The sequence below is a fragment of the Labrus bergylta genome, chromosome 1, assembly GCF_963930695.1.
Source record: "Labrus bergylta chromosome 1, fLabBer1.1, whole genome shotgun sequence".
NCBI lineage: Eukaryota > Metazoa > Chordata > Actinopteri > Labriformes > Labridae > Labrus > Labrus bergylta.
The window spans coordinates 36,872,724-36,891,953 of record NC_089195.1 but is presented as its reverse complement, the minus strand read 5'-3'; the positions used below and the strand labels follow the sequence as shown (position 1 = coordinate 36,891,953).

General features: G+C 43.9%; 2 protein-coding genes across 2 annotated transcripts; both read left to right on the top strand.

Moving 5' to 3' along the window:
• The first annotated feature begins 332 nt into the window (after nt 1-332).
• On the top strand, nt 333-4,731 carry LOC110002109 (nuclear factor 7, ovary-like). Its single transcript, XM_029282118.2, has 2 exons — nt 333-501; nt 685-4,731. The coding sequence occupies exon 2, from the start codon at nt 843-845 to the stop codon at nt 2,331-2,333; it is 1,491 nt and encodes a 496-aa protein (XP_029137951.2). The 5' UTR covers nt 333-501; nt 685-842; the 3' UTR covers nt 2,334-4,731.
• Nucleotides 4,732-6,671: 1,940 nt separating this feature from the next.
• On the top strand, nt 6,672-14,358 carry LOC110002105 (ras-related protein ORAB-1). The gene is made up of 6 exons (XM_020657753.3): nt 6,672-6,831; nt 8,849-8,921; nt 9,031-9,126; nt 9,293-9,388; nt 12,172-12,303; nt 12,762-14,358. Exons 1-6 carry the CDS (start codon nt 6,818-6,820, stop codon nt 12,957-12,959), a joined length of 609 nt encoding a protein of 202 aa, XP_020513409.1. The 5' UTR covers nt 6,672-6,817; the 3' UTR covers nt 12,960-14,358.
• The last annotated feature ends 4,872 nt before the right edge of the window (nt 14,359-19,230 follow it).

The following is a 19,230-nucleotide window of genomic DNA, read 5'->3' as shown; positions in this document are numbered from 1 at the left end:
CTGTTTGAAAAGTTGGAGGAGGAAGACTGTTTGAAAAGGTGGAGGTGGACTGTTTGAAAAGTTGGAGGAGGAAGACTGTTTGAAAAGGTGGAGGTGGACTATTTGAAAAGGTGGAGGAGGGGGATCATATGTCTCTTTAATAATCCGGGGGGTGAAATGTGGTCGTAACAGTACATCTCAAACATGATATAGAAGTAGGAAGTATAGAAATATATATAGACTATGAGAATCTTTTGAATCCATTTATTGTTAATAAAGATTCCTGTCCTGGGTTGGTCCAAAGTCCAAAGTGAGCCTCACCTTAAAAAAGAAGGATGGTCCGTATGCAGCAAAACAGTAAAGTCTACATCTGTGTAATAGCAGAACAAAAGTAATTATAAGACAGACGAGCTTAAAGTAAAATCAAACAGAAAGCTCGGTCAGAGTGGTGACGAGACAGCGCTGATAAGTCTCTCTCTTTTTCTCTAAAGCAATTTACAAGATTTTTGTGCCGATCTTCAGGTGAGTACAGCTGATTACCTTTCTGTTGAACTTCTGAGCTCATTAGAAGTCCTTTATGGGGCCTTTGTTTCTGTAGAGTAGAAGAAGGTAACCTTTAAGGACGAGGAGGATTTACAAATGAATGAAAAGTTGTATTCTTTATTTCTCCAACATGAATCAAACAACTTTTTTATTTTGTCCCAGATATGGCTGCTGCAAACTCTCTGCTATCTGAGGATCAGTTTCTCTGCTCCATCTGTCTGGATGTGTTCAATGATCCTGTCACCATACCATGTGGACACAACTTCTGAAAAAATTGCATCACTGAACACTGGAACACCAGCGACCAGTACAGGTGTCCAATGTGTAAGGAAGCTTTTACCAATAGACCTAAACTGAGGGTCAACACTTTCATCTCTGAGATGGTTGGTCAGTTCAGAGACAAAGCTCAGCAGGAAGCCAGCAGCAGCAGCAGCTCAGAGCTTCAAGAGTCCAAACCAGTAGAAGTTCTATGTGAAGCCTGCACTGGAACCAAACTGAAGGCCCTGAAGTCCTGCTTAGACTGTCTGGTCTCCTACTGTGAGACTCACCTGGAGCCTCATCTGACAGCTTCACGTCTGAAAAGACACCAGCTGATCGACCCTGTGGAGAACCTGGAGGACAGGATGTGTACGAAGCACGATAAACCTCTGGAGCTGTTCTGTAAGACCGATCAGACCTGTGTCTGCATGCTCTGCTCTGTTTTAGACCACAAGACACACGAGTTTGTTCCTCTGAAAGAAGAATATGAAGAAAAGAAGGCAGAGCTGGAGGAGACAGAGGCTGAAATTCAGCAGATGATCCAGAAAACTCGACTGAAGATTCAAGAGATCAAACACTCAGTGGACCTCAGTAAGGACGATGCAGACAGAGAGATGGCAGAAGGTGTTCGAGTCTTCACCGCTCTGAAGGAGTCTGTTGAGAGGGGCCAGGCCGAGTTCATCAACACGATCGACAAGAAGCTGAAAACAACAAAGAAACAGGCCGAAGCTTTCATCCAAGAGCTGGAGCAGGAAATCTGTGAGCTGATGAAGAGGAGCACTGAGGTGCAGCAGCTCTCACGCTCTGAAGACCACCTCCATCTAATCCAGAGAGTCCAGTCTGTTAACTCTGCTCCACCCACCAAAGACTGGACAGAGGTTAATGTCTGTCAACCACTTTATGAGGAGACTGTGAGGAACGCTGTGGCTCAGCTGGAGGAGACTCTCAGTGAAGAGATGAAGAAGTTGTTGGATCAAGCTGAGCTGAAGAGAGTCCAGCAGTATGCTGTGGATGTAACTCTTGATCCTGATACAGCACATCCTGATCTCATACTGTCTGAAGATGGGAAACAAGTTCATCATGGTGACGTGACGAAGAATCTTCCAGACAACCCAGAGAGATTCTCTCTTTGTGTTAGTGTTTTAGGAAAGCAGAGTTTCTCTTCAGGCAGATTTTACTTCGAGGTTCAGGTTAAAGGAAAGACTGGTTGGGATTTAGGAGTGGTCAGAGAGTCCATCAACAGGAAGGGATTAATCACACTGAGTCCTGAGGAGAGTTTGTGGTCTATATGTTTGAGAAATGGAAATAAGTACACAGCCCTTGATGACCCTCCAGTCCGTCTCTCTCTGAAGTGTCGTCCTGAGAAGGTGGGGGTGTTTGTGGATTATGAGGAGGATCTGGTCTCCTTTTATGACGTGGACTCTGCAGCTCTGATCTACTCCTTTACAGACTGCTCCTTCACTGAGAAACTCTTACCTTACTTTAGTCCCTATCTTAATGATGGAGGTAAAAACTCTGCACCTCTGATCCTCTCTCCTATTGGGTCCAGCTAACACTGTCAGCTCACACTTTACAGTCCGATCGTCTGGCACGACCTGAGAGCTCACACTTCATTAAATTGGGATGGAAAATTTGCAGTTGTCTAAAGATCAAAGTTAAAGTCAAAGTCAACTTTATGGTCAATTTCAAAATATGCCAGACATACAGTGGAATCGAAATTTCATTTGTCTCCGTCCCGCGGTGCAATACAACCAGAATGAGGTAAAATAAGATAAATAATATTTACAGTAATAAATTCTAAATTGTACAAAAGGTACAAAATGGTAAATAAAATAAATAAAATAAAATTTAAAGAAAAAGTAAACTTGTGCAGTATGTGCAGTAAACTGAGTGTACTTTTGAGATGTTAGCTTCAGAGTTTTTAGTCCAGAGTTCTTGGTGGCAAACGGGAGGGGGTTTCAACGTCCAGTGTTCGTGGGGGCAGAGGGGAGGGAAGGAAGAGAGGGGAGAGAGTTAAGCCTCCTGACAGCTTGGTGGAAGAAGCTGTTCCCCAGTCTGGTGGAGCCGGCCCGCAGGCTGCGGTACCGTCTACCCGATGGCAGGAGGCTGAAGAGGCTGTGTGAGGGGTGGGTGGGGTCACGCACAATGCTGGTTGCTTTGCGGGTGAGGCGGGTACCGTAGAGGTCCAGAAGAGAGGGGAGTGGGACACCGATAATCCGTTCAGCAGCCTTCACTGTGCGCTGCAGGGTCTTGCGGTTGGCAGCAGTGCAGCTCCCAAGCCACACAGTGATGCAGCTGGTCAGGATGCTCTCGATGGTGCCTCTGTAGAAGGAGCACATGATGGATGGGGGGGCTCGTGCTCTCTTCAGCTTGTGGAGGAAGTAGAGGCGCTGCTGGGACGTCTTGGCCAGTGATGTGGTGTTGGTTGTCCAGGAGAGATCCTCACTGATGTGAACCCCCAGGAACTTGGTGCTGCTCACTCTCTCCACAGCAGCACCGTCGATGGTCAGTGGGGGTTTAGGAGTGGGGACTCTCCGGAAGTCGACAACAACCTCCTTGGTCTTGTCGACGTTCAGGAAGAGGTTGTTGTCTCTGCACCACGTGGCCAGTTGGCTGACCTCCATTCTGTAGTGCGTCTCATCGTTGTTGGAGATGAAACCAACCACTGTTGTGTCGTCCGCGAACTTCACAATGTGGTTGCTGCTGAAGGATGGAGCGTAGTCGTGGGTCAGCAGCGTGAAGAGCAGGGGGCTGAGCACACAACCCTGGGGGGCCCCAGTGCTCATGACGATGGTTTTTGATGTGCTGCCGTCGACCCGCACTGTCTGAGGCCTCTTGCTGAGGAAGTCCAGCAGCCAGTTGCACAGGGCAGTGAGGAAAGTCAAAAGAAGAAAACACTGCTCTATCGGGAGAGAGAGGGGCCGCTGCGACCGGTCGCGCCGCCAGTTAGTCAAAGACTGACTTGAAAGAAGATATGTGTGTGTTTCAGTTCTTTCATGCACAGCTCAAATACACACACCGGCAAAAACACTCTCTCTCTCACACACACACTCAGCATCACAGATAAACACAAGCTAACTAGCAGCGAATTCAGAACAAATATTCCCTGGAGGTCTATTTTCTGCCAGCGTTTCTTTCATGATCAGAAGGGGAAGACCCAGTAAGCAGGCATGATTGCTGTTGCCATGGTGATTTTGGACACAGTCTTTCACTTTTTCTTCAGACACAATCAGGAAAAAAAGTCCTAAAGTAGGGGAATCGGCTCGTGGCTCTGCTCTAATTGTGCAAGTGTGTGCAGTCATACGAGCAACATATTAAACATGCCATAAAATCAGCCGACCGTGCCGAGACCAGCCGTCATGCGTCAGAGTACACTGCACGACTAACACGCACGATCAGGCTGACTTCATAATCAGCCGAACGATTCATTGATCATGTTTAAATCGGCCTGAAATCGCACAGTGTACACCCGGCTTCATTCAAACTATGTAGAATAATCATTTGAGTTTTGTGTGGGCTTGCAGCATTAATCAAAGGTTCATAATCATTGGATCTGCTCGCTGTGTTTAGTCTTTTTTTTCTGACTCTGATTGATTGGCACATTGCATTTGGTTAAATATAATGTCATATTTGAAAGTCTTTAAAATAAAATGTTGGACATTTCTTCCACTGTCAGGTGTTCCCTTACATTGTGGTAACATGACAACATGTTGAATACAACCATTATAGTTAGAAATGTTTTTACTGGAGAGGGTTATACGAGTGTTCAGGTTATATATATATATTCAGTACTTTTTTAATTTAGCATAAAGAGAATTTAATAAAGAGTTTTTGAATCATTGCACTTGTTAAAATAAGAGGTTTGAGATTTGGTGTGATGATACAAAATTCTGTTTTTCTTGAGTTGTTTGTAACATGTTTATTTTAAGATATAAAAGGGGATTGAACAAATATTGGATGTGAGTTGTTTTCTGTGAACTACAAAGATTGTTTGAATGTCGAGTGAAACATTTTGACTATTGTCTCGAAGTGCATAATGACAAAAACTCTTCCTTCTCTTATGATTTATTTGCCTCGCCCTAATCCTCTTCTAGACACTCACAGGTAAAGGACAAGGTAAAAATGTATTGCATTAATGTTTGCAGGTGGGTTGACTAAAGGTTATGAGAAGCTGTGTTCATGTTAAATTGCAAGGGATATAGGTGCCAGTAGCTTAGCGCAGGGGTTCCCAAACTGTGGGTCACTGGGAGGGGGGTTGCGAGATTCCTTACAAAAACATTTTAAAAATGTATTTAGTTTGAGAGATTATTTGTGTTCTGCTTCTAAGATAAGATAAGATAATCCTTTATTTATCCCACAACGGGGAAATTTACAGTGTTACAGCAGCAAAGAGCAAAGATTCCAGACAAAAAAGTGAACACAGTACAATTTAAATATAAAAAGAAAAATTAATAATGTACAAAAAATAGATAAAAAAGAAATAAAGAAAAAAAGAAAAAAAAAAATTGACAAAAGTGTAGTCAGAATATTCAGTGTAACACAGACATGCACACAGTGCACATAAAGTGTAACATGTTATTGCACAAAGTGGATGGTTAAGCATAATATAACATTAATATAACGTTATTATTGCACAATGTCAGAGTGAATTGTCCGGTTGTGTGTGTGTGTGTGTGTGTGTGTGTGTGTGTGTGTGTGTGTTTTGTGATCTACTGGGAGCAGGCTTGGTTAAACAGGTTAAACTAGCGTTTCTGTTTGGGCTGTTGTGTTCGTTTGGGCTATTTTAACACCACTATTTGGATAGTTTGGAAATGTTTTAACCACCTTCAGGGACAGAGGGGGTCCCTAGTTCTTAACACCGTTATTTTGGGGGTCGCTGGCTAAAAAGTTTGGGAACCCCTGGCCTAGTGGTTAGTGCGCACACGCCATGTACAGAGGCTATGGGCCTCCAAGCAGGCTGCCCAGGTTCAAATCTGACCAATGGCACCTTTCCCGCATTCCCAACTCTCTCTCTCTCCAATCTCTGACTCTATCCACTGTCTCTGTCTCTGTTTTTGCACATTTACATTTAATCTTCCATATTCAATTTACTACCATTTATGACTCTGTTCTTGCACATTTACATTTAATCTTTCATTTTTAATACTTAGTAATGTTTAGTTAAATCCTGGTTGTATATATTCACATTCTTAGTTTTGATATTTTTAGTACTTATTTACTTTGTATTTAATATTATATTGTGTTTAGATTTGCTAATATTGTGTTTTTTACTCATATTGTGTGTTTGGACAACCTGCTGCTGTAATGCCACAAATTCCCAGTTTGGGATCAATAAAGTCATTCTATTCTATTCTATTCTATTCTATTCATTATTCTATTCTATTCATTATTCTATTCCATTCATTATTCTATTCTATTCATTATTCTATTCCATTCATTATTCTATTCTATTCATTATTCTATTCTATTCATTATTCTATTCTATTCATTATTCTATTCCATTCATTATTCTATTCCATTCATTATTCTATTCTATTCATTATTCTATTCTATTCATTATTCTATTCCATTCATTATTCTATTCCATTCATTATTCTATTCTATTCATTATTCTATTCCATTCCTATATCTATAAAAGGCATAAAAAGCCTACACATAAATAACTTGCTAATGATATAGTAAATTTGTACCAAAAAAACCCCCTGCTCACTTTATTCAGTGAAACCTTCTTTGAAAAGCTGAAAAATAATGTTCAACTTTCATCTTTTGTTTTACAAATTGTGTTGTTTTCGTTCCAAAGAGCTGCGAAAACGCCCATTGCCAAAAGACTACAACACCCATGATTCCTGCGCTCTGGTATTTCCGGGTAGGTATTGCTGACAGCCATATTTGATTCGATTATGCTGTTCTGGTTGCGACAACCAGTTTAGCCAGTTCTTGACAAATAAACGGTCTTTTCTGAACTACGAGACCATCGAGCGGGTTAAAGTGACCAGCTGCATTCACAGTAACGACAGTTCATCACCTGAAGGCAACCATGAACCCAGAATAGTAAGTTTGGATCTTGATGTCGGGTTTTTATTTTTGACAGGTCCGGGTGAGCTGTCAGCGTTAGCCGGGGGAAGCTAAGCTAACGTTAGCTTAGCCGGGCTAAATGAACGTCAGCTGCTTTGTCTTCGCTGCTAGCTTAGCGAGCTGCAGGGTGTACGCACAGTCGAGTGACAGCGTTGATGTTGAGCACATAACGCATCTTTTTCAGCATGTTCCTGTCTATATATGACCGATTAAATGGACGAATCATCTGTAGCCCGGCTGCGATGTGTCCTCGCTAACTTAAATACAAGTAGCAGAAGCGGCTAACGGCTAGCATGCTAACGGAGGAGCTAGCCTACGTAGCGTTAGCTGACACCGGAGGATTTTGTTATTGAGATGTTTGTTCAGTTAGAAACAGAGTGACAGTTGTTGACACGGTCATTCCTGTAAACAAAACAATAAAACAAACACGTGAGCTCCTCTCTGTTGGTTAAACTGTCAGTGAAATGTTTTATTTCGACCTGAAACAGGAAGTTACTGAATGTTGTCCCGATGTGGAGTTAGTTAGGTAATAATGTGTTACACAAGTCTGAGTGTTGAACCAACGTTACGGCCACTTATTGATGTTGTTTTCAGTGTGAGTCAGTGTTTTGATCTGTGAATGAGCAGGTAAATAAGAATATCTCACAACCTGAGCTCCCAGTTCTCAAGGTGACACAACAAATAAATCTTATTTTGACTCATTAACAAAATGTTCTGTGTTTGTTTTCATAACAAACATTAAATAACAACATTAATCAACAGTAATAAACAACATTTAGCAAAGTTACGGTGAAGAGGGAAAACAAGCTGGAGCAGATTATAAGGAACACAGGAAGTTAATTTAATAAATATAAATTATTGAGCTGTGGAAACGGATTAAATAAGTGTTATACTTCTTCCTGCTCCTTTTCAGGCTTATCAATTGAATATATGTAATTTTCTTTTTCTTTTTCTTTTTTTGTGAAACAATTTGAACATTTTGTGCTTTTCATTTTGTATTTCTGATATGTTTGAAATAAATTTAATCAATCAATCAATCAAAGACTCGTGTTGAACAGAATCCATCACAAGTTGCAGGCGACTCCTGTACACTTTCTAAATTCTACAAAAACATTTTCAATGTTTCGATGGCGATTAAAACAGAAGTTACCCGATACTGGATGACTTTTGTTGCAGTGGTGTCCTCTTCAACCAACATGTGTGTGAAGTTTCATGTTCTAAATCCACTCTGATCCTGTATTTGATCATGTCTATAAACCCCTCTATTTCAGCCCTGCTCAGAACAGGCTGTTTCTGTGTCTGTACCTTTAAATATGTAAATGAGCTGTGTCTGACCACGCCCCCTCTCTAGAAGGGCTTGGGTGTACTCAGTCTTTCTCTCTCCATGTCCTATTGTTTACGGTGAGAAGGCAGACTCAGAGGGCAGAACAAACACCTAGCTGTGGGAGTGTCACCCACCTGGGGGAGGGGCTACTGCCCTTTGTGATGTCATGAAGGGAAAATCTCCAAACAGCCTGTTTGAGCACACATTTTCTGAAAAGTGGAGCAGGCAGAAGACAGAGAGGATGGACTTTTCTCATCATTGGGGGGTTTGTAGACGGACTAGAGACACATGTTAGAGTTAGAGGAACATGGGGAAGAGGATTTAGCAGAATAAGAGACCTTTAAGACAATTTGTGTTTTTAAATGCCAAATAATGGAATTGCAAACGTGCGTTAATCAGGGCGCAGAGGACGTAGAGGTTAGGTCCTCCCCCATGTACGAAGGCTATAGTTCTCCATGCAGGGTTCAAATCCGGATGTCATTCCCCACCCCTCGCTGGATTTCCTACTCTGTGAACTGTCCTTTCAAACTTAAGACTAAAAGACCCCCATTTCTGTCTTCATCAAATAATCTGATCATGCCAACATTTATTCCATGAAACTGAACATGAGTCTGTTAATGTAGTTGTTGTCAGAATCGTTCGACGTTAAAGTTTCTCTTCCTCTCACAGTGACTATTTATTCAAGCTGCTCCTGATCGGTGATTCTGGCGTCGGAAAGTCTTGTCTCCTTCTCCGGTTTGCAGTAAGTGTGTTTCAGCCGCTTTTACATAACAGACTTTTTATGTGTTTATGTGTGTTATCTACCTCCCAGGTGCTTCCTGTTCATGTGTTTGTGTGTTCTTGTCTTGTAGGATGACACGTACACAGAGAGCTACATCAGCACCATCGGCGTGGACTTCAAGATCAGGACCATCGAGCTGGACGGGAAGACCATAAAACTGCAGATTGTAAGCAGAGCGTGTTGTAGTGTGTGTGTGTGTGAGGTGATAAGAAGTGTGTGTGTGTGTGTGTGTGTGTGTGTGTGTGAGGTGATAAGAAGTGTGTGTGTGTGTGTGTGTGTGTGTGTGTGTGTGTGTGTGTGTGTGTGACGAGCTCTTCTTTGTGTGTCTTCAGTGGGACACGGCTGGGCAGGAGCGTTTCCGCACCATCACGTCCAGTTACTACAGAGGAGCTCACGGCATCATCGTGGTTTATGATGTGACGGATCAGGTCGGTGTTTCTCCCACATTAACAATGTTTATTTTAACGTCCATGTTAGTGCGCCTCCGTCTGATTTCCTGAAAAAGCAAGAGCCAATCACTCCCGTGATTTCCCGCCAGCCTCGACATCGTCTTTTTGTTTTTGTTTTGATTGAGAGCCCCCTGGTGGAGGGATCTACACACTGTGCCTTTAAGATAAACTGTGAGTTGTGACCCTCACACCGCACATGGGACATTATTTCAACCAGTAGAAACAGCAAAGTCCTCACCGGTGTTACGGTTTAAAGAGTGACCATGTTATCTGGTGACTTTTAGCTGAATGCGTCGGACGTTATGAGTCGTAACAAAAGCCTCTCCTGTCTGGCTTTCACTAAAACGTACCTAATCAGTCTTTTTGACATTATGATGATACACACACTGAACAAAGAGGCGTTCATTAGGACACTCTGTCTGAAAGTCATCAGTTAACACGGTCACTCTTTTAACCGTAACACCAGAACGTCACTTCACATGATGCTCATGTTTCGAGGTGAATCCGTCTCCTTACACCGCTGTAGGATGAAAGTCTACAAACATACAGAGTTTTGATGAGTCTGGGTCGGTCATGCTGCTGTTTGAGAAGTGAATAGCGAGAAATGCTTCATCATCCAAGCATTGTTGAGTGCTAATAAGCTAACATTAGCTCATTAACATTAGCTCATTAACGTTAGCTAACGATAGTATCAGGATGTCAGTCAGTGTTCTCAGTAATGTTTGTTAAAGGCAGGAATGTTAAGATCAGGTGAACATAATCTGTGATGTCAGGATGAGGAGGAGTCTGTTCTTAAGTTTCCTCTCGGGGACCGTGGAGCGTCTAACAGCGTTAACCCACGACCTCCTCCGCTCGTCTCCTCGCCGGTCAGAATAAAACAGGTAGGTGGAGACTGAGACCAATTACTTCTCCGTAGCGTGCAGCGGTAAGGAGCCTTTCTTGCCCACCAGGTGGGCGTTTCCACAAGCGTGTGACCTCACGTGAAAGCTATGAATATCCTCTTACAAAAAACAAGAGCAGAGACGTTTATTTATAAAGCTCATTTCAGCAGCGAGGCGGTTCAGAGGAGACGTCAGAACATCATGACACAAGCTGTTACACGGCGAGGAAAAGATCCAATCAACAAACACCTCAGACAGAAGAGGAGGAACTGAGCAGAGCCCGGTTACAGTCACCCTGACCTTCAGGGAGGACCCACTGAGACCGGGGTCTCTGTTCCAGGAGTGACCCGCAGCAATGCAAAAAAAAAAGATGTCATCAGAAGCCATTTTCACATCTGCACTCCGGAAAATATCCTGATCATTTCTGGAGGATTGTTCCGGATATTCTCCTGATCTGGTTTGTTCAGACATGACGCTCAGCAGCTATACGTTTAAAAGGAACAAACACAGGGATCGATCGGGGTAGAAAAGCTGTTCTCTCTGATTCAGTAGAAGAACATGGGAAGCGGCCTCGCCTAGCTGAAGTTTTGGATGTTTGGATTCCCCCGTAGCTCGCCCACATTAAGGGAGTGAGGGAGTGTTTCAGACGGAGCCGACACGCGGCGTGCTCTCTGAGCTCTGCAAATTTGAAAAGTCTTATCACAGCAGAACAACCGGCGAGACTTCTTCTTCTTTACTCCTCTTTATTGTTAAAAAAAGGTGAATTTCTGTTAGTTGAGTCTTTCGGTCTCATTAAAGAGATTAAACGGATGAGACTGGAAAAAAAAACAGAAAAGTCCAGACAGAATCGTTCGTAGAGAAAGGAATTTAACAAATCAAAATAATTAAGAAATAAATATATATTTAAGCAATATCAGATGAAAGGCACGAGGCCGCACTACAACGCCGTTCGCTGTCACTCTACTCAATGACCGTGTTTCTACAGCGAGCGCCGCGGTCCGTCTCCAGAGCGTGCCAGCCTCTATGCTCTGCTATATCTATTTCAAAACTTAATATCTATTTAGAAAATTAAAAACTACAAATCCCACTGTTGCATCCACCAAAGTGCTCTGTGGATGGAAAGTATAACAGCAACTTGAGTTACGAGAACATCAAATCGACTGAAGAGACAGCACACAGTGTGTACAAATCTTTATAGCAGTCTTAAGTTTCTGCTGGTCCTGGGTCAGAAAACAGTCCTCAAGCAACATTTTTTTTTTAAACAGACATTTTCAACTGAGCTCGCTGTAAACAGGCGTCAAGAATAGACAGAATAGATCGATCCGGACAGGAAGTCAGACGAGGAAACGCACAGAGCGTACGGTCAATTTCAAAATAAAACACAACAATCAGACTCCTGATCGTATGTTCCCTCTCTTTATCAACATGACGTCAAAACAGAAGGAACAACAAATCCTCCTCAGAGAGACAAAGAGACGTGTTGTTTCTTTACTGAAAAGACAACAGGTGAGCGGAGAGATCGACGAGCGTACAGGTAGCTAGCAGGATCACAAACTCAGCCTCACACTGAGGGGGGTTTCGCACTAGGGGCCCCGGATCTGAGTACGCCTGACCCCAAAGTCCGTCTCATTTAATCAGTGTGAACACAAGTGTCCCGTACTCGTACCGTGGAATCGTGCCTAATGTGAAAACGCCCTTACTGACCATCGTGGACTTTGATGAACACGATGGAAACTCGTTCCCTCTGAAACCCCAAAAACTGTGAATGTATTTCTGCAGGTTCTGTTGCAGACCGCGTGATGTTTAACAGGAACCTTTGACTCTTTGAGCAGACGGCGGCGTTTCTCACTCTTCATGCTGTTTTTGCTTCCCCGTCCTCAGGAGTCCTTCAATAACGTCAAACAGTGGCTACAGGAGATCGACCGCTACGCCAGCGAGAACGTCAACAAGCTGCTAGTAGGCAACAAGTGTGACCTCACAACGAAGAAGGTGGTGGACTACACCACAGCTAAGGTGAGAGGTCAGCAAGTCAGCACGCCGTGATGCTGCTGCTGCGTGCTCAACCAGATTTAAACCCCCTGTCGTTTCCACCGAGCGCTCCGGTTCACTTCAGTTGGTAATGGTACCAAAAACACTTACTACCCCTCTGTTGGGGCGCTAAGCGTACCAATCCGACCCTAGAGGGCGGAGCTAGACACACTGCAGCCCGTTGATAGGTCAAAAGAATCTTCACTTCCTGTGAAACAGGAAACACAAAACACGGCATGTTTAAATATCCTGAGGATGTACAGAGAGTAACTTGAAGGCTGTAGCTCCTAGTTAGCGGGATCAGGGTTTAACGTGGTGAACCGGAGCGCCCGGCTGAAGCAGCGTTAGAAACCGCCTCCCCGTAAAGAATCTTCTGCGCACAGTTTGAGCCGTTTTCCAGGAAGTCAAAAGTATTTAACTCCTCCTCTCTTTCTCCTCGCCAGGAATTCGCAGACAACTTGGGGATCCCCTTCCTGGAGACCAGCGCCAAGAGCGCCACCAACGTGGAGCAAGCCTTCATGACCATGGCGGCGGAGATCAAGAAGAGGATGGGCCCGGGGGCCACGGCCGGATCCTCGGAGAAGTCCAACGTCAGGATCCAGAGCAAGCCGGTCAACACCTCGTCCGGAGGCTGCTGCTGAGACCCCAAGAAGAAAAACGAAAAAAAAAAACAGCCACGACCTGAATCCACCCCCGAGCCCACGACCAGTCTCAACGTTACCATGCTCCACAGGGGGCGTCGACCAGAGAGAGAGAGCGAGAGAGAGAGAGAGAGAGAGAGAGAGAGAGAGAGGAGGAAGAAGACTTTGAGCGGACCGGTTTGTAATTGTGTGTGCAGCTACAACACCAGACCCCCCCCCCTTTTAAAAAAAGAAAACCCTATTAAAGTCAGCAATAGGACGGTAAGCCCCTCCCCCTCACACACACACACACACACACACACACACACACACACACACACACACACACACACACACACACACACACACACACACACACACACACACACACCGAACACACTCTGGGCGGTTCTTTTTTTTTTCTTCTAACTTTATGAAACACACTCATACTGGAAACCAATGTAAAGCGTTTAGAGCAGCGTGTGAAGTTAACCAATGAGAGCACACGTCTTATTCAGCTTTGCTTTTTATTTTCTGTTTTCTTATCGTTTCGCCCCCGACCCCCCCTCCTTCTTTTTTTTTTTTTTTTTTTCTTCTGAGTTTGATAGACGAGTCACTTTTCTAAAACTGTTATTAAAAAAAACCACACAAAGTTGTCTTTATTTGGCGGCGAGTCGCAGCGCCTCCCTGTCTCCTCGTTTGTGTTTGAATCAGCGAGCTCGTCAGATGAAGCACATGCTTAAACACCAGCAGCACGCATGTCCCAGCTGATCACATGCCCCCCCAGCCCCACCCCCACCCCCCCACCCCTCTCGACTCTGCATGTGATCAGCTGCAGTCATGAAGCGGCCGGCTCAAACTGCGCCTCCCGCTTAACGGTCGCCCCGCTCCGACTTCACGGCGGCGCCCCCTTAAACTTAAACTAAACGATGTGCCAGTGCCTTTGCGGCAGGAGATTTACGACATGTATGCCTTCGGTGCTCTCGTGTTGTCGCCATCTTCCCCTCCGTTCGCTCTCAGCGGCGGCGTGTTAAAGAATTGTATGATAGCAGAAAACATTCCTGTATATAACGCTTCCTGTGTCGGGCGCCGTGCGTGCTCGGCTGGTGACTGGTTAAGCATGTGCTACATCGGGGAGACGCCGCGTGTTCTTTTTTTTTCTCTCTGCTAATGTTTCTCAACCGACAGCACAACCACGACCGGAGGCGTCCAAATCACCACCCCAGCTGGAGAGTAATCTATAACCTGTATATATTTATACATAAATGTAAGAAGTGATTTGTGTAGAGAAAAGCAAGTGAAGCGAATGACATGATGCATAGCTGGAAGTAGTAATCTCGGCACGTGATTTGTGGCTGCGGACATGACATTTTTGTGGCACAATGTCTACTATTAAAACAATGAAGGAGATCTTTGATAACTGCTGGTCCCGCTCGTGTCTTTTTTTGTTTCCACACTTGTTGTCTCTGTGCCGCCTTTTGTTTGAGCCGCTTCTCTTCAGCTTAAGCCGAGAGGAATGACGATCTTTGGCCTACTTCTCTCAGACTCCGACATGCTGCAGAGAGAGAGAGAGAGAGAGTCAGTCCACTCGGACGTCACAGTCCAATAACTCCACAGCTGCAGGATTTTAAGGTTCTCTTCCGGCTCCAACTGGAAACACATTAAGTGTCTCGATGTGTCGTTCAGATGGTGAGAAAAACAATATCTGACAAGGTAATGCGTTTTAATCTCTCCAACAAGACGAATACAAACTTCAGATCACCTTGAAGAAAAGTCCTTAAAGGGATACTTCACCTGTTGAAACATGAGTCTGTGTTGACTTTGGGTCATATATGTAGAAATGTGAAATACATTTTGAAGTTGGAGCCTTCTTGACCGAGAAAAGACAGAAAGTGTCTTTTGATGACAGACACCAAATCCCAGAATGCACAGCACCACAGGCCACTCCCACTAAGGTCCTCTAGTTCAGAATCAGAAACATTTTATTAATCCCAGAGGGAAATTCGATCGATACAGTTTCTCCAAAATATACAGTATAGCAGGAGAAATATAGAAATAAAAACATTTACAGATATATTTACTTCAACACATGAGGACGTTTCCTCAACTGATTCAGAGATTTCTTCCAGAATTGATCTTGTAAATTCCTGTCAGAAAACAGACTCTATGTCTGTGTTCATAGACAAACAGTGAGAGCACCGACACTACCAGTCCGCTGCAGCCGGCCCCGGCTCCTCGTCCTCACCGTCAGGCAGGCCTTATGTCTCGGCTGCTGAGCTGGCAGCGGCAATATAGCTGCGAGACAGCTGCTGCCGACAGGCCGGTCTTGTTTCTCGGCTGCTGCGGCCTGTTGGCAGCAGCCGTCTCGCCGTTATATTTATATTTTTTGGCCATTATCAGCTTTCTCCATAGAGCCTGTTAGCATAGCTTCCAAGCAATATGGCGGACGTTAAGTTTAGATTCTGGGAGTGAGTTCCCACCCACTGATCTGTGATTGGTCTGTAGCTTCAGTGGTCAAAAATATCAGGAACTAGCGTTGTAGTTTCATCCCGCTAACCGCAACAGCTTCCAGTGACGCAAAAATGGTCATTTAGCGTCACTGGAAGCTCCTTTTCAGACTCAGAAATACAAAGATTTCACATCTCAGGGGAAAATGAGGGCGGGATGCACGAGCATTCAAAAATACTACCAGGTTTCTAATGATACAAAGATTAATGCTAATGGGTGAAGTGTCCCTTTAAGAAGCAAACAATCCTCTGAAATATTTTATTGAATATGTGTTTTTCTGTAAAGGTTCAGATGTGACCTCTGTAGTTTGATAAATATAAGTTCATTTATTCAAACAAATATGAGAACGACACAATTCCTCTGCAACATTGTCCTCTCTGGAGCGACTGAATGAAGCGTTTACACTCTTAGAAGAAAAGTGCTGCACGTCCGTCCTGTCTCCATGACAACAGTCTGTTGATAACGACCGCTTTATGACCGACACTGCTCCGTTACTTTCACTGCATGTTTTATATTTGAGATCGATCAGACACGGACCGAGGAGGAGACAAGACACGATCTGTAGGAGACTAAATTATACGGGGAATATCAAACATTTTGAAAAGAGCACCGGTGACGTCAACAGCGCCTTTCAGAAGACGCTGGCACTCAGAAACGAACGCCAGGTGGACACGAGTCCTGAGGTTTTAATATTTCTGAAATATTAATAAAGGTTTATTAAATACTTGTGTAACTCTGTCCAGTCATTCAGGACTCCTTAGTGCGGTAAAGAAAGAACGCTCACTCACTGTAGTGGCTATTTGTCCAAAAACAAAAAGAAACCTAAATAAACTAATATCAAACAACAAATGCCCTCTGATGCATCATGGGAATGTGATGTACTCCTGTAATCCATGCAAGAGCTCTGCGGTTTTCTGGTGATTTATTTGGTTCAAAAGAAAGCAATCAAAAGAACAAAGAAAATGGTGGCTCCTGCTGCCCACCCAGGTGCATGCTGGTCCTCTACCTGCCTCTTACCTAAATAACCTCTGGTGCCCACAGTGTTACATACCTAACAATACTAATGCAAAACTACATTTACTAAACAAACAACTAGCAAAAGAAAATATTACACAAAATCTATTCTAAATAAAGAAAACGTGTAGAATAATTAAATAAACAAAATATCAGTCAACTAAATACATAAACTAATTCTAACAACAATTAAATAGCTCCAACACTCATTAAAGCGAGAACAACATGTCTCTGCATTTAGCTTCTTTTCTCTCCCGTTTCTATAAACGGATCGTCACTTTCCTCCTCATCTGTGACTTCTGAAGACGGACGAGGAGAAATCACAAGAACAGAAAAAACTCTTCAATGATTCCCGGAGGAAACGCTCGAGGTGACGCCGCGGCAAAACGCCAGAAATAACTTCAGATAAAGAGAGAAATCAAGAAATAGAAGCTGCAGAATCTGTGACGAGACAGAAACAGCCTGTTCTGAACAGGGCTGAAATACAGGATCAGAGAGGACTCTTTACTCAGCAGCCTCTACCATCAGTGTGTGAGTGTGTGTGAATGGATGAGTTAATACTGATGGACTCTTTACTCAGCGGCCTCTACCATCAGTGTGTGAGTGTGTGTGAATGGATGAGTTAATACTGATGGACTCTTTACTCAGCAGCCTCTACCATCAGTGTATGAATGGATGAGTTAATACTGACGGACTCTTTACGCAGCAGCCTCTACCATCAGTGTATGAATGGATGAGTTAATACTGACGGACTCTTTACGCAGCAGCCTCTACCATCAGTGTATGAATGGATGAGTTAATACTGACGGACTCTTTACTCAGCAGCCTCTACCATCAGTGTGTGAATGTGTGTGAATGGATGAGTTAATACTGATGGACTCTTTACTCAGCGGCCTCTACCATCAGTGTGTGAGTGTGTGTGAATGGATGAGTTAATACTGATGGACTCTTTACTCAGCGGCCTCTACCATCAGTGTGTGAGTGTGTGTGAATGGATGAGTTAATACTGATGGACTCTTTACTCAGCAGCCTCTACCATCAGTGTATGAATGGATGAGTTAATACTGACGGACTCTTTACGCAGCAGCCTCTACCATCAGTGTATGAATGGATGAGTTAATACTGACGGACTCTTTACGCAGCAGCCTCTACCATCAGTGTGTGAATGTGTATGAATGGATGAGTTAATACTGACGGACTCTTTACGCAGCAGCCTCTACCATCAGTGTATGAATGGATGAGTTAATACTGACGGACTCTTTACGCAGCAGCCTCTACCATCAGTGTGTGAATGGATGAGTTAATACTGATGGACTCTTTACTCAGCGGCCTCTACCATCAGTGTGTGAATGGATGAGTTAATACTGACGGACTCTTTACTCAGCGGCCTCTACCATCAGTGTGTGAATGTGTGTGAATGGATGAGTTAATACTGATGGACTCTTTACTCAGCGGCCTCTACCATCAGTGTATGAATGGATGAGTTAATACTGATGGACTCTTTACTCAGCAGCCTCTACCATCAGTGTGTGAATGTGTATGAATGGATGAGTTAATACTGACGGACTCTTTACTCAGCAGCCTCTACCATCAGTGTATGAATGGATGAGTTAATACTGATGGACTCTTTACTCAGCAGCCTCTACCATCAGTGTGTGAATGTGTATGAATGGATGAGTTAATACTGACGGACTCTTTACGCAGCAGCCTCTACCATCACTGTATGAATGGATGAGTTAATACTGACGGACTCTTTACGCAGCAGCCTCTACCATCAGTGTGTGAATGGATGAGTTAATACTGATGGACTCTTTACTCAGCGGCCTCTACCATCAGTGTGTGAATGGATGAGTTAATACTGATGGACTCTTTACTCAGCGGCCTCTACCATCAGTGTGTGAATGGATGAGTTAATACTGATGGACTCTTTACTCAGCAGCCTCTACCATCAGTGTGTGAGTGTGTGTGAATGGATGAGTTAATACTGACGGACTCTTTACTCAGCGGCCTCTACCATCAGTGTGTGAATGTGTGTGAATGGATGAGTTAATACTGATGGACTCTTTACTCAGCGGCCTCTACCATCAGTGTATGAATGGATGAGTTAATACTGATGGACTCTTTACTCAGCAGCCTCTACCATCAGTGTGTGAATGTGTATGAATGGATGAGTTAATACTGACGGACTCTTTACTCAGCAGCCTCTACCATCAGTGTATGAATGGATGAGTTAATACTGATGGACTCTTTACTCAGCAGCCTCTACCATCAGTGTGTGAATGTGTATGAATGGATGAGTTAATACTGACGGACTCTTTACGCAGCAGCCTCTACCATCAGTGTATGAATGGATGAGTTAATACTGACGGACTCTTTACGCAGCAGCCTCTACCATCAGTGTGTGAATGGATGAGTTAATACTGATGGACTCTTTACTCAGCGGCCTCTACCATCAGTGTGTGAATGGATGAGTTAATACTGATGGACTCTTTACTCAGCGGCCTCTACCATCAGTGTGTGAATGGATGAGTTAATACTGATGGACTCTTTACTCAGCAGCCTCTACCATCAGTGTGTGAGTGTGTGTGAATGGATGAGTTAATACTGACGGACTCTTTACTCAGCGGCCTCTACCATCAGTGTGTGAATGTGTGTGAATGGATGAGTTAATACTGATGGACTCTTTACTCAGCGGCCTCTACCATCAGTGTGTGAATGGATGAGTTAATACTGACGGACTCTTTACTCTGCAGCCTCTACCATCAGTGTG